The sequence below is a fragment of the Podarcis pityusensis genome, assembly GCF_964106645.2.
Source record: "Podarcis pityusensis genome assembly, chromosome: 3".
NCBI classification, from domain to species: domain Eukaryota; kingdom Metazoa; phylum Chordata; class Lepidosauria; order Squamata; family Lacertidae; genus Podarcis; species Podarcis pityusensis.
The window spans coordinates 96848283-96863379 of NC_138026.1; the positions used below are offsets into that span (position 1 = coordinate 96848283).

A 15097-nucleotide genomic window follows, 5' to 3' on the forward strand; every position below is an offset into this window, starting at 1 on the left:
GACCGAATTACACTAAATAATTGTGCCGGGCGAGAGCTAGCGGATGCAATGGAGGCCGAGAAGTAGGACTTCTTAGCGGCCTTCACTGCCAGCTCGTAGGTTTTCATAAAAACTCTATAAGATGTTCTTGAGGCTCCGTCACGGGCACCCCGCCATACTCGCTCTAGCCGTCTGAGGTCCCGCTTCATTTTCCGGAGCTCCTCAGTAAACCAGGGAGCCCGGTTTCTACGGGGTCGCAGAGGGCGCTTAGGTGCGATCTCATTGATGGCTGCCAGGAGCTGGGTATTCCAGCCCTCAACAAGCTCAGTCAATGAGTCGCCAGGGGGAGAAAGGTCCCGCAAGGCTTGACGGAACCTATCAGGGTCCATCAGCCTCCGCGGGCGAGCCCAAATCGGCTCGCCACCTAAGCAGGGTGGGGGTGGAACATCAATCCTGGCTTTCAGAGCATAGTGATCAGACCATGGCACCTTGATCGAAGGAAACATGATCACATCTATACCGACACCAAAGATCAAATCCAGCGTGTGGCCTGCTTGATGTGTGGGGCCCGAAACAAACTGGGAGAGCCCTAGTGTCGCCATGGAAGACACCAGGTCCAGAGCCTGTGAGGAGGGAGTGGCATCGGCATGGATGTTGAAGTCCCCCAATACCAATAGGTTAGGGAACTCCAAGGCCCAGCCGGCCACCGCCTCCAGCAGGCCTGACAGGGTGGCTGCTGGTGCGCTAGGTGGCCGGTACACCAGCCAGACAGCCAAGCTCACCTCGGAGCCCCACACTAGGCCAACACATTCAATGCCGGGTATCGATGGCGGTGGTAGAGCCCTGAAAGAACAATCTTCCCGGATTAATAATGCCACCCCTCCCCCCCGGCCCACAGTCCGTGACTGGTGGAGGACGGAAAAACCCGGGGGCGCCATCTCTCGTAAGGTAACAGTATCCCCTTCGCGCACCCAGGTCTCCGTCACACAAGCCAGGTCGACCCCCTGCGAGATGATGAAATCTCGCAGGGTGGCGGTTTTGTTGCCTATAGACCTGGCATTGCACAACACCAGTGACGGAGGTGAGTAATCCTTGCTCACCCTACCCTCGTCTCTCGGGATGGGGCGCAGATTGGAAGGGGTACGAGCATATCCGTATCTCGATCCCCTTCGCCTATGACATCTGCCCCCACCGCCATACCTCCCTCGCCCCTCCACAGTAGGAATCCCAAGCCTCATACTCGCCTCCATTTACAAAATATAAAAGCAAACAAACAAACAAAAAACAATTACACCAAAACAAAACCAATCCCCACCCCACTCAACAACCATCCCACCCCAACCCAAAATAAAAGAAAACAAAATAAAAATACATGGATAAAAACCACCGTTTATGGTGGTACAACAAAATAAAAAGTAAAAACACTTTTAAAACACTTTAAAAATAGCTTCCTGGTTGGCCACTGTGAGAACAGGACATTAGACTAGATGGGTCTTTGGCCTGTTATGCTCTTAAGTCCCAGGTTCCATTTCCAGTATTCCCAAATAGGATTAAGAAAGTCATATCTGAAACCTGGGAGAGCATAGAATTGTGTGCCTTGCTGTGAGGCAGCTTCCTGTGTTCTTAATGGGTCAGTTTAATTACCTGTACCCTTTCTTGCAAAACGAATGGTTTGCTTGGATGGGTTCTATGAAAGTGTTTGCTCTGTAAGCACTTTTTCTTTCTTTCTTTTGCTCAGTAGTTTCTGTTATACCAGATGGTTTGTAGGCTGCGTGCTGGGCGGCTTCCAAGTTGAGCTTTCATCTACAAGAGAATGGTGTTGTAGTCCTGGAAGGACTCTACCACCTCAGAATGCAGGGTTTATAGGGTTCTGGGTGGTGGTGGTCCACCCAAAACTATAACATTATATTGCTATACGAGAGGGAAGACAATGTCTTTGCTCACTTTCTTTACACAATGCATAAGTGTACACACTTATGTCATGTTACCACTTACTGACTTTTTTTCTAAATGAATAAAGCACCGAATATGGCAACCTTTGCCTCTAGGGAAGTTGCTCCAACTTCTTGATCATTGTTTTATTTCTGTCTCTCTAGGACTGGATCCAAGATGAAGCAGCCCTGAAGGAGCTGACTGACAAAGTAGCCAAGGTGCACACAAAACACAGGTGAGACCCCAAAATGTCAGTGTGTTGCTCAGAGAAGGCAGCTTGCCTTCCTTCGCTATCAACTGTTTCTCTAGTAGGTTTAGCCTGCGGTGCTATTTCCTGCAACCTGTGTTTCTGCTTTCGCCAGTGGCTTTGATATGGTCTGGAATGACATCTCTTAGGGAAAGGGTGGCTCCTTGCCTATCAGCCATTGTAACAAAATGGCCCTGGCAAGTTCAAAGGCAGTGGACTTCCCCCTCCCCTTTTTATGAAGATTACCCACTCTGGGATCCCACAGCTAATTCTCCCCTGATCTCCTCGCTGGCCCAAATAGGACTAATTTAGCCAGCTAGCCCTGCTGATCATCTAATGTTTATTGGATGGATTTCGCCCCTAAATTGATTTTTGAATTCTGAATTTATTGATATTCACGTTTTATACTGTATTTTCTGCTGTTTTTTGTTGCATCAATTAAGTGTTTTAAATTTGTTGTTAGCCGCCCTGAGCCCGGTTTTCTGAACCGGGAAGCGTGGGGTATAAATAAAAAAGTATTATTTATTATTATTATTATTGCTGACAGCGGGCGCTGAGGTTGAGAGAGAATAGCTTAATTCCAGTCAGAAGCCAATACTAGCAACAGATAGTGACTGGGTGGTAGCATTTTTGCATGACTATAAAATTTCCTTTGGCTTTGCTCATTTTCAGCTTCAGACTGTTTTTGATGAGATCTGGATAGCCTAGGTTTAAGTTTGGGGGACAGGAGGGTTGCCCAAACTATTTTGGCCTTTGAATGTTATCGTTGTCCTAGAACAAGGGCACCCAATGTACCATTCAGCGTGAGAGTCAGTGTGGTGTAGTGGTTAAGAGCAGTGGACTCGTAATCTGGGGAACCGGGTTCGCATCTCCGCTCCTCCACATGCAGCTGCTGGGTGACCTTGGGCTAGTCACACTTCTCTGAGGTCTCTCAGCCCCACTCACCTCACAGAGTGTTTGTTGTGGGGGAGTAAGGGAAAAGGAGATTGTTAGCCGCTTTGAGACTCCTTCGGGTAGTGATAAAGCGGGATATCAAATCCAAACTTCTTCTTCATTCTCCTGATGTCGCTGGACTCCAACTCTCATCGGATCCCATCCTGCCCAGCATGGCAATTGGTCAGGGATGATGGGCAATGTAGTTCAAGAGCATATGGAGGACACAAAACTAGCCTTCTACGTGTTGAATACCTCTATATAATTCTAAGTTAGCAAATTCCAAGGGTTCAACCTAGAATCTTTGGTCCTCTGGGCAATCCTGAGCCGTCTTTCTCTTAACTCGATTTACAGTGGCATCTCTGCAGCGGATGCGGAATTCCTGTACATCAGTGAAGTAGAACGACTAGATGGGTTTGGGCAGGAAAGCTTCCCTGTGAAGGTAAGGAACTCTGACTTAATTTCCAACTGAGGCCTTTTATTGTATTAGGAAAATATGAAGCGTCCTGAACAGCTTGCAACCAGCTTGCAGAATAAGTCAAAACATTGCAGTTTTTAGCTTTCAAAGTCAGCCTCCACCCGCTCCACCCCCCACCCATTCATTGTTTGTGGAGGTATTCTGTAGCTTTATCTGCCAGGGGCAATCTGATTTCTACCCTAAGGCACATCTCAGCTGAAGATCTGCCCTTGTCTCAGCTTCAGCTGATTTGAAGAATCTGGACAACTGTCTGTTTCGCCCGAAGGGACAGAAGGAAATAAACAATTTGGCTCCTCTCTTGTGTTCTGAATCTTGTGACAGCCTGCATCAAAGTTACTGATTTTTGCACCGGAAACCAGAAATTGATGCAGTATTCCATGTTGAGCCTTTTGGACAACTGACAGAAATCAAAGGTTTAAAGTTCTGCGCTGCGGCAAATCAATTTTCTAATCCATTCTCTTTTGTAGTGTTTGGTAAGCACCAAAGTGAGATAAACACAAATTGGAGAGGGCGCAGTAAGCATTGCTGTAAGAGCTAACTCCATACTTCTCTGGTGGATCCAGAGAAAAACGCAATTAGAAGTTAATCAAATTGTGCTTCATCCTGAGACACAGCGAGGTCCTTGCTTCTGATATTGCTCCATTGTACCGCTGGTGATACTTCTTTTGAATATTTTATATGAAAGAAGCAAGCGGCCTTGTGGATTCAATCTTGATACGCGATATATGTCCATTCCGTCAGCGGTGCAGATCTTCTCATGGGAGGTTTGTTCAGCCCGAAATATCTGATGCAAAAAGCATCTAGATAAGAAATTGGATTTTGTTGGGGGTTGGGTTTTTCTCTCCTTTTTTTCTTTGTATTGTGATTGCTGCTGTTTCAAGGTTTGGTATAATTAAAATTTGAACATTTACATTTTTTATTATTATTCATGTAGGACAATCAAGGAAATGACATGCACCTTGGAATCTACTGCATGGGGATTTTTGTCAAGAACAGAATGGGAAGGCCCACAGTGATCTACAGGTAAAAACATGATCAGGAAACTTTGTGTCTTACCAATCCAAAGCTAGCTTGATTTCCATCAACTTGGCTGGATGGGTTAAAACTGGATCCAACCCAGTTTTATTCAGTTTAATCCAATGATGGGATCCCACTGACAAAAGAGATTCCACTGAAATGGAGAGGGAGGATTTCTTTTGCCAGTTCCTCTGCCTGGCTCCTGTTCCCAGTACTACCTCCCACACTGTTCCAGAGGCTCTCAAACCTAGTTTGAGGTTCTGTTCTGGAGCCTTCATAAACTGAGGTCCAACATAGGACCATTTCAGTTGTGGCACAGACATTATGGAATGTCCTCCTTTGATGACACCAACTAACTTCTTCTATATGTTCTTTTTTGTTACCTGGAGATGATAGATAGATAGATAGATAGATAGATAGATAGATAGATAGATGGGAAAACGTTTGGTGATGGCTGAGAGCTGCTCATATTTCTTATTTGCTCTAAGTGGGATTAGTTCACTGCTCTAGCAGAACAGCAGGGTTGGATACAACCCTGTTTGTATTTCTTTTTTTTTTAAAAAAAATAATATTTATTGATTTTCCAACCATTTAAACACAATAAAAAAAAGGAAAAGAAAAAGCAAAGCAAAGAAAAGAAAAAACATAAGATTAACAAATTAAGACGCACACCATTTAAAACACAAAACAATTTCAATATCTTAACTTTCATTCCCTTATTTCCACGACCTCCTCACACCTCCCTTTTTGTATTCCACTTCTATTAATTGTTTCAGCAATTCCTTTCCATCTTCCTCTGTTTTCTATCCTATAATTATCTTAACATATTCTAATCTTATTTTTCCCTTTAATACTCTATTAGTCTATTTATACTTAATTCCTTATAGCATTTCTACTAAAGCCATATAACTTCATTCCAACATTTTCCTAACATTCATTATTTTTACAATATTTCTATAAATAGTCTTAAACTTTTTCCAGTCTTCTTCCACCGACTCTTCTCCCTGGTCTCGGATTTCTGCCAGTCGTTTCCGCCAATTCCATATAGTCCATCAACAACCCTGTTTGTATTTCGTTATAGGACATGAGTTTGCACAAAAAAGGGAGATTATTATTTTGTTCAAAGTGATAAACGCAACACATCCGTTTGTGTTTCAGCTGCTTCCCTTCCTAAAACAAGGTGTTTTATTTTATCTATTTATTCATTGTTGCATTTATATACTATGTTTCCTCCAAAGAGTTCAAGGGAGTACAGGTGATTCTCCCTCTCCTATGAGGTAGTCAGGCCAGGGTTACAAGGGAAGCTTCGTGGCTGATGAGGACTTCAACCCTGGTCTCCTAAGGTCCTCATCCCACATACTAACCACTTCACCACACTGGCTGCATAGCATTCTCATCTGCAGAACCATTAACATGAATTGGTTGGAGGCAAAGACACATTTACATTTGCTTCTTAGGTGATTACTCTGTACATGCAGCCAGGTCATTGATAATAATTTTCACAAGCTAAAAGCAGGGAGAGGCTTGAGTGAACCAAACAGTTGCTGAACATTCTCCTTGTACTGAAAGAATCATGGCAACTCTGGCTGTTTGGCAATGGCATGTCTGTTTCAGCAAACTTGCTTCTCCGCAGGTGGAATGATATCGGGAATATAACACACAACAAGTCTTCCATTGCTGTGGAACTGCTCAACAAAGAAGAAACTGTGCTCTTTCATACAGTAAGCAAAGCATTAAAAGATCAGCCTTAAGGGTTATTTTTCCCCCCTTCCAACCACAGGATCTTCATTGTATACATTTTAAGTGTGATGGATTCTTGCAGACGATTTCCCAGTGTGCTATTTTAACTTCCGTGAGATCAACCCCACCCCAGGAGCTTGGAAAGGGATTGCAGTGAATGATAACTGAGGTTGTTAGTAGGCTGTGCACTGGATTCAGCTCAAGCCTGGCCGGCACAGGGCTTGGGCAAAGTTAGGTTGAGACAGCCTTGGATCAAGTCAGGCTGCCCAGAGTGATCCGAGGTATCAGGAGGCAGCACATCAGATGGCAAAGCTGTAGGGGTCTGCTTCACTGGTGTGTTCTCAACAGGGAACGTGTCGGCAAAACAGATTGAATCCTCCGCTCACCAGCTGATGAGTGGAGAATTTGATCCTGCGGGCTGCGCTACTTTTGCAAGTATCTTTCCCATACGGAAGGTGATTGCAAAGAAGCACCCAGCAGGATTGAACCTTCCTGCTCTCTGTTCGGAGGGAGTCTCTGCTTCTTCCTCCACCCCTCCTCCCAATCATAATTAAACATGAGCTCCAAGTCATGGATTGATTCGGGGCCAATCCAAGGTGGCTCAACTTGATCTATGGCCTTTTAAATTGGGTGTGTGTGTGTTTTTATTTGTGATTATGGTATGTATTTTTGTGTTTTCATATTGGAAACTGCCCTGTGATCGTCGGATGAAGGGCGGTAAACAAATTTAATAAATTATAATAATAATCCAGGGTTCTGGATTGGGTCAGGGGAACTGTGCACAACCCTAATTGTTAGCCACCAGTATTACCGAGTTTTGTAGCAACAAAAGAACTGCCTTGCAGGCTGGGTCCAGAATCCATCTAGTCCATTTTTTAATTTTATTTTTACCAGTGGGCAGCCAAATGCCTTGCGGACCCCATAGGATGGGCTTCATTGCTGTGCCCTGATGCTTCTCTTTAACCTCCTGTAAATCAGATATTAAGGACACAGGTGGCACTGTGGTCTAAACCACAGAGTCTAGGTCTTGCCGATCAGAAGGTCAGCGGTTCGAATCTCCGCGATGGGGTGAGCTCCCGTTACTCGGGCCCATCTCCTGCCCACCTAGCAGTTCAAAAGCACGTCAAGTGCAAGTAGATAAATAGGTACCGCTCTGGCGGGAAGGTAAACAGTGTTTCCGTGCGCTGCTCTGGTTCGCCAGAAGCGGCTTAGTCATGCTGGCCACAAACACCGGCTCCCTCGGCCTATAGAGCGAGTTGAGTGCTCAACCCCAGAGTCATCCACGACTGGACCTAACTGTCAGGGGTACCTTTACCTTTACCTTTTAAATCAGATATTGGTCTTTTAAAAGAAACTCCATTTGATTTCTGACGAGAAAAGCCTTGCTGGATCAAACCATTGGTGGCTGTAGCTCAGCCTCTTGCTTTGCACCATGTCAAGCCAGATGCTTCCAGGAAACAGGGCTTGAAGACTTAGGTTTGACACTTGTCATAGCACCATTTCACCATTGGACTACTCTTCTCTGGGCCCCAATGATGTGACTAGTTTGCATTAGCATCTCTCTTGAATTATGATATGGGGGCTTGGATGCTGGCATGTGTGCCTGTGTGTTTCTGAGCAAAGCATTATTCCTACTGAATATTTCAGAGGAGCGTGTTCACCGTTACATAACCCTTTGCTATGCTAGTCACAGTGTAATTAAGTGTTTTTCCTGCATTCCCTTGTCTCCCTGCCCCCTCCACCCTTTCAACTTTTTAAAGGACGACCTTGAAAATGCCAAGTATATTTCACGGCTGTTTGCTGCAAAGCACAAGTTTTACAAGCAAAACAACATCTGCACAGAGTGAGTACTTTCCCCTTTTCCAGTTCTGGCTTCTGCTCGTGAAATGTGAAGCGACCTCATTTCGGTTTAGGCTTTTGGAGGCCATTTTTTTATTATTTGTTCCCCACCTGCCTTCTCCCTCACCCTCACCTGCAGAAACACAGCAAAGGGAAACATTGCTCTAGTTCAGAAATCGAAGGAAAGGCCTGCATAAATGATGCTTGCTTTCTCGATTGTAAACTTAGAGGCTCATTTTAGGATGAAAGGGTAGCCGCAATCCGAAACACACTGGTTGCAATGGGAGAGTTTAAAAGGACCTTGGGAAACCGTGGAGACCAACCCTCTCCTAGGTGCAGGATCTGCCATATCAGATGCAGCTACAGCACCTCTGATAGATGAACGTCCGGCCAGAAGTGGGCAGTAGCACACGCAAGGCGGCTGCCAGTGGTCTAGTGGCATATTCAGAAGTGCACTGACCCCTTTGTGGTTGTCACAGCCATTCCCCTAGTAAGATTATCCAACCTTCTAAGATTATAATTATAATATAAGAAAGAAAATATAATTATAATCTTATAATTTGGGATGCATCGTGACAATGTGCAGATCTCCATGTGTCAACCAGGGTTGTTTATAGCCATACAATCGTACAATTAAAAGAAGGAAAACGGTTTATAAAACCAAGCTAAGCTATTATTATTGCTATTATTGTTATTATTATTATTATTATTTAGTTACTTTACTTATAAAAATAACTCAGAGCGATGTGCAAACTCAGCAGAAATAGTAACACCATTTGCAACAAACCCTATAAATGAAAACCTAAAAGACAGGTCTAGCAGACCATGCATCACCAAAAGAGGACACAAATACAGTGGACCCTTGGGTTACGTTACCTTCAAGTAACATAACTTTCGGGTTGCGAATGCGGCAAAACCAGAAGTGTATACTTCCAGGTTTTGCCGCCCGCGCATGCAGAGAAGTGCTCTGTGTGCCTCGTGTGTGTGCAGAAACAGCGCCTCTTCTTGCAAAATTGTCGGGGTTCGCATGGACCCCCGGAACGAATTAAATTCGTATCTGGAAGGTCCACTGTACTTTAAAAGCCTTCATGCTAAGGACCAAAAAGCCCAAGCGAAAAGGAAAATGTTTGCCTCGTACCTAAAACTAGACAAAGAAGGTTCCAGGCAAGTCACTCTGAGGAGAGCATTCCACAAGTGGGGAGCTACCAATGAAAAACCCCATTCTTGTGTTGCTGCCCTCTGAACTTCCCATGGAGGACGTGCACAGAGAAGGGCCTCAGATAACAATCACAGGGTGTAAGTCAATTCCCTGCAACGGCAGCGCGTTATAGATCAAACAATACTGAAGAGGTATGTCCCACAAAAATACCTGAACTGCCAAAGGCCAAGGCCAAAGCGATGTCTTCAGCATTCAGTGGAATCCATATAACGATGTTGCTAGATGGGCCTCTGTGAGGAGGGAGTTCCACAATTTAGGAGTTGCCACAGAGAATGTTCTCTGGGCTGCTGTTCCCTGCCCCTTCTATTCCCATTTATAAATCTTCATGGTGGCTGCAAGATGGCTTTGCCCTGCTTCCACTTATTGGTTGCCAGGTTATAATATTATTTGGTATCTCATCTTTTTCTAGTTTTGTTTTGTTTTATGCTGTATTTCCATTTTGTACTTCCATTTCCATTTTGGTTGTGGTTGACTGCCTTCGCAGCCTTGCCTAAGGCATGGGCGATGCCTTCAAAAATCAATAAAATAAGACACGGGTTTAATCGTTCTCTTAGAAGACTATTCAAGGCCTGTGACTGCTAGCCGAAAACCTTTTCCCCCTCTAGTCTATGCTTTTTTGAAAATGGCTCTGTTGTTCGCATTTCTTCTTGTCTGTCTTATTTTCTAATTGCACATAACGTCGTTCACCAGATCAGAAACTGTAAGAGGAGAAATTCCACCTTTCTTCTCTACACGTAAGCACTTTGCTCCTGCTCTGTCTTGTGAATGCTTTTTTCTTCCATTTGCTCTCTTCCTCCGTTCTAGTATAATTTCTTCTTAAGTTCTCCCGCCATGCATCCTGCTATTCTAGCATCATGCCCAGCACTTATTTAATATTTCCTCTCTTGGCTTGTGTGTGTGCATTGCCTCTTGAGTGACTTGCTATGCTCCCAGATTCTTGTTTTCTTCCTTGCCTAAACCACGTTGAACAGTCTTGTGTTCCCAGTCCTCATTTCTCAAATTGCTTTAGTTCTTTCCCTTTCACTCCTGCCCTCCTTGCATTTTTAGGATAATTTTTTTACACACCCTAACCTTACCCCACTGGCTTACCCAAAGGCCTCTCATTTAAGCCTTTCCCATAGCTGGTATTTTGCCAATATCGTTTATTCAGAGTTCCTGTCACAGGACATATTTCTGGGGTCCCTCCTTCCAGATACTCCCCAATACCACGCATACGAAACACTGGAAGTTAACAGTATGATGTGTACATTCTTACTCAAAATGACGTTTATTTTTAAAATCCCCCTTCATTTTTTTCCCTCCCACAGACAATCAAATTCCCCTCCTCCTATTAGGCGGCGGCCCACCTGGAGTCGATCATCCTTGGTAAATATCTTGGGATAAGTGACAAGCTAAACAACAAGCACCGAGGAAGTGGGGAAAAAGAAATCTAGAGCTCTTTTTATAACTACAGAAATCTATAGCAGGCATAGGCAAACTCAGGCCTCCAGATGTTTTGGGACTACAACTCCCATCATCCCTAGCTAACAGGACCAGTGGTCAGGGATGATGGGAGTTGTAGTCCCAAAACATCTGGGGGGGCCGCGTTTGCCTGTGCCTGATCTGTAGTATAGTTATAGTATACTATACTATAGTATACTATAGTATAGTAGTATAGTTTTGTGGAAAGATTACTTGAAAAGTCAGTACAAGACCCCTGTCATTAAATGTTTTCTTTCAGGGGGGGATGTGAATATTTGGGGAAGGGCCATAGCTCAGTGGTTGAGCTATATCCCAGGTACAAACACTGGCAGCTCCAGGTATGGCTTGGAGAGTTTCCCTGCCTGAAACCTGGGAAGCAGCTGCCAGTCAGTGTAGGCAATATTGACCTAGCTGGACCAAGGATTCTGATTCATGAGAAGACTGTTTCCTATAACTCTGTGTCAAATTGCATTTTTCTTTTCTTTTCTTTTTGCATTTTAGCCAAGGCAACACCCATTTATTATGCCACCTATGCACCTCCAGTGTGGAGAGCACTACACGGAAACTCACAATTCACAAGGTATTTATCACAAATATTATGACTAAAAACAACAGCAGCAATAGTAAATAATACATTGATAGGGCTATTAAGTCGTCAAGCGATGGTCATCCTGACAGGCTGCTGCTGGGAGTAGAGAGAAGAAGGAATGGAACATGGAAGGGAGGGGGGGAAGAGTGTCTGGGACCTTAAACAGAAGCATTCCACGCTGCAACATTTTGTTACAGATCCCACTTGTTCACGTATAGCCTGCCTAGATTTTTCAAAGCACTTCACAAACTTGATCTCACTTACCTGCGTAATAAACCTGTAGGGCAGGACAATATGGTTACACATCCACAAGAAAGAGATGAGGACAAGAGACAGTGCCTTGCCGTAAGGCTGGTGTGGAGAACCTTTGGCTCTCCAAATATTGCTCCAAACTACATCCCCTGCCATCCCTGGCCATCAGCCATGCTCCCAGGGGCTGATGGGGATTGTAGTTTAGCAACATCTGGAGAGCCAAAAGTTCCCCATGTCTGTACTAAGGCCAACAACTTGGCTTGTGGCAGGTGTGAGATTGAAAACAGAGACCTCCTGGTTAGTAGTTGAATCTCGTGGCTACTGTGCTGAAACGGCCCCCTGTTTAAGCGGTATATGCTGTCTCACCAAGCTTTGGCTTAATGGTCAGGAAAAAAAATACCACACCTTTCAAATAGGAGTGTATTTCTCCCCCCACCCGGCCCCACTTCTCTCATTGTGTCCAAATCCAAAGCTGCAGAGAGAGAGAGAGAGAGAGAGAGAGAGAGAGTATATTTTTAAATGGCAGGGGTCTGACAGGAGAGGGTGGATTAGGGGAGAGACCATTCCCGATCATTACTATTTCTGCACTGTCATTTCTGCCTGCTCTAGAGGCCGAGAACTTCTAATTCTACCCCACTGTTTTGCTGATTTCGGAAAAGAGTGTTTGTTCTGTTTTGCATCCCCCCACCAACAAATTTCACTACACTCAGTATTACAGTAATGTGGCTGAGTGCCCCTAATCCAGCGCCATGTGCGTTAAGATGAGCAAGCAGGCTTCCTATTTACATGAACAAGGTGGTAGTGGAGGAGGTGAGACAGTTTGCTTCACACATCTGGGGAGATGTGCCTATAGAAAGTCTCCTGGGAGGGATGTCTCCCAGTGTTTTGCAGGGATGGGCAATCCGTGTGCACATGAGGAGTCATTTGCCTGCAAGAGTGTGCTGGCTTGTGATAACACTGGCATTTTCTTAATGGAAGAGGAAGTGATTCGTAGCTCTATCCCTGCTGGACACATTCTTCTTCTTGACTATGGCCGGTTCCATGAGTGCCTTGGGCTCCTTCCCCCTTCCATAACTAGCAGTGGGGAGACCCTGTTTGTGCAGGCATGACGGCGATGTCATCATCAGAGTTTTGGAAGGCCCTCTCTCCTACTTAAGGGACGCGGGTGGCGCTGTGGGTTAAACCACAGAGCCTAGGACTTGCTGATCAGAAGGTTGGCTGTTTGAATTCCCACGAAGGGGTGAGCTCCCGTTGTTCAGTCCCTGCTCCTGCCAACCTAGCAGTTCGAAAGCACAAATTGCAAGTAGATAAATAGGTATTGCTCCGGCGGGAAGGTAAACAGTGTTTCCGTGTACTGCTCTGGTTCGCCAGAAGTGGCTTAGTCATGCTGGCCACATAACCCGGAAGCTGTACGCTGGCTCCCTCGGCCAATGAAGCGAGATGAGCGCCGCAACCCCAGAGTCGGTCACGACTGGACCTAATGGTCAGGGATCCCTTTACCTTTACCTCCCCTACTTGCCATGATGGCAATGTTCTGCCGCCACTGTCAGACCCAATATGCCTCTGAATACCACTTGCTGGGAATTGCATTCCTGTTTGCAGGCTACCCACAGGCATCTGATTGGCCATTGTCCAGAACAGGTTGCTAGTTCAAAAAACCCGCCTTACATTCACATCTCTTACTCCACTGTCCTTAGAATGTTTCCTCATGATGTTTCTTGTTCTTTTCTTGCTTTCTCCTGCTCACAGACAGCATTTTTCACGGAAATGAAGATATGTTTTACTGTAGATCTCAGAGCAGCTTGGACAGGTGCGTGATGGACTTCAGCTACTTGAACGGCAACGTTCCCAACGGCAGCGTGTGCAGTGCCCAGAGCATGAACTCTCTCAACCACTCGCAGAACTTCATCCAGGCTTCTCCGGTGTCCTCCAACCTCAGCATTCCCGGGAGCGACATAATGAGAGCGGACTACATCCCCAGCCATAGGCACAGCGCGATCATCGTGCCTTCCTATAGGCCGACGCCAGACTACGAGACGGTCATGAGGCAGATGAAGAGGGGGGTTGTCCACCCGGACAGCCAGAGCCAGTCCTTGAGGAACCTCAACATTGGGAACACCCATGCGTACAACCAACCCAAAGACCTTGTGTACAGTCAACCGGAGATCCGGGAGAGGCCTCCTTACGCCATTACGTACGGGCCTCAGGGCACTTACAAAAAACATGCCACGCCATCTGAGCAAGTGAACCCCATCAACGCTGCGCAGACGAAAGCAGCGGCCAGTTCCATTTCCCACACCGTCAGCACCCCGGAACTGGCCAACATGCAAGTCCCCAACAACCAGAGGTGCGGCACGGCGCACATATTAAAGAACTACCTTTTCAGGCCCCCGCCGCCATATCCGCGCCCCCGTCCTGCCACCAGCACACCCGACCTCGCGAGTCACCGCCACAAGTATGTCAGCGGCAGCAGCCCTGATCTGGTCACTCGCAAGGTTCAGCTCCTGGTAAAGACTTTCCAAGAGGACAGCTCCCCGGTGGTTCACCAGTCTCTCCAGGAAGTTAGTGAGCCCCTTATGGCAGTTAAGCACCACGCGGCCGTCAACAAGCGCCACAGCTTGGAAGTGATCAGCAACATGGTGCGCGGCATAGAGGCGATGGCTTTGAAGAGCCTCAACGCCCCCCTGCCGCGCAGGAACACGTTGCGTGAGCAGGTGCAGCAGGAGGAAGTGGTGCCCAGGGCTCACGAGGTCCAGCAGCTCCCTCACTACCACCACAAGAAGACCTTCTCGGACGCCACAATGCTGATACACAGCAGCGAAAGCGAAGAGGACGAAGAAGCTTCGGAATCGGTGCCTTCCATGGCGGCGCTCCATGAAAACGTGGAGTACAGTGCTCAGCTGCAGGCTGCCTTGGCTAGGATACCAAACAAACCTCCCCCTGAGTATCCGGGCCCCAGGAAAAGCGTCAGCAATGGAGCCCTGAGGAATGAGCAGGCGAACGTTTTGCTGGCCGCCTCTCGAGCCAGGGCTGTCAGGCCGGGTCCTGCGAAAGCCATCAGCATATCTCGAACTGATCAGGCGTCAGTCAATGGGTCCTCGCTTGGCCCATCCATCTCCGAACCGGACCTCACAAGTGTAAAGGAAAGAGTCAAGAAAGAGCCAGTGAAGGAGAGGCCCGTGTCAGAAATGTTTTCGATTGAAGACAGTATCATAGAAAGAGAGATGAGGGTAAGTATATTTTCAATTAGCACACAGGTGGGGTAGAGTGGAATCACTGCTACAATAGATTTTTTTTCAAAAAAAATTTTTGCAGAGCCATTGAAAAACTAGACCAATGTTTCCCAAACTTGGGTCTCCAGCTGTTTTTGGACTACAACTCCCATCATCCCTAGCTAGCAGGACCAGTGGG

The 15097-nt window shown here is 46.1% G+C and overlaps 1 protein-coding gene across 2 annotated transcripts in view; it reads left to right on the forward strand.

The window, feature by feature from the left end:
- PTPN14 (protein tyrosine phosphatase non-receptor type 14) overlaps positions 1 to 15097 on the forward strand; it is a 119025-nt gene that overhangs the window by 75927 nt on the left and 28001 nt on the right. For both annotated transcript variants that reach the window (XM_081000497.1, XM_081000498.1), the window contains exons 6-13: positions 2076 to 2146; positions 3446 to 3533; positions 4504 to 4592; positions 6220 to 6307; positions 8087 to 8169; positions 10692 to 10749; positions 11347 to 11425; positions 13436 to 14916. In XM_081000497.1, coding sequence (XP_080856623.1) covers positions 2076 to 2146; positions 3446 to 3533; positions 4504 to 4592; positions 6220 to 6307; positions 8087 to 8169; positions 10692 to 10749; positions 11347 to 11425; positions 13436 to 14916 — 2037 coding nt within the window. The remainder of the gene's footprint in view (positions 1 to 2075; positions 2147 to 3445; positions 3534 to 4503; positions 4593 to 6219; positions 6308 to 8086; positions 8170 to 10691; positions 10750 to 11346; positions 11426 to 13435; positions 14917 to 15097) is intronic.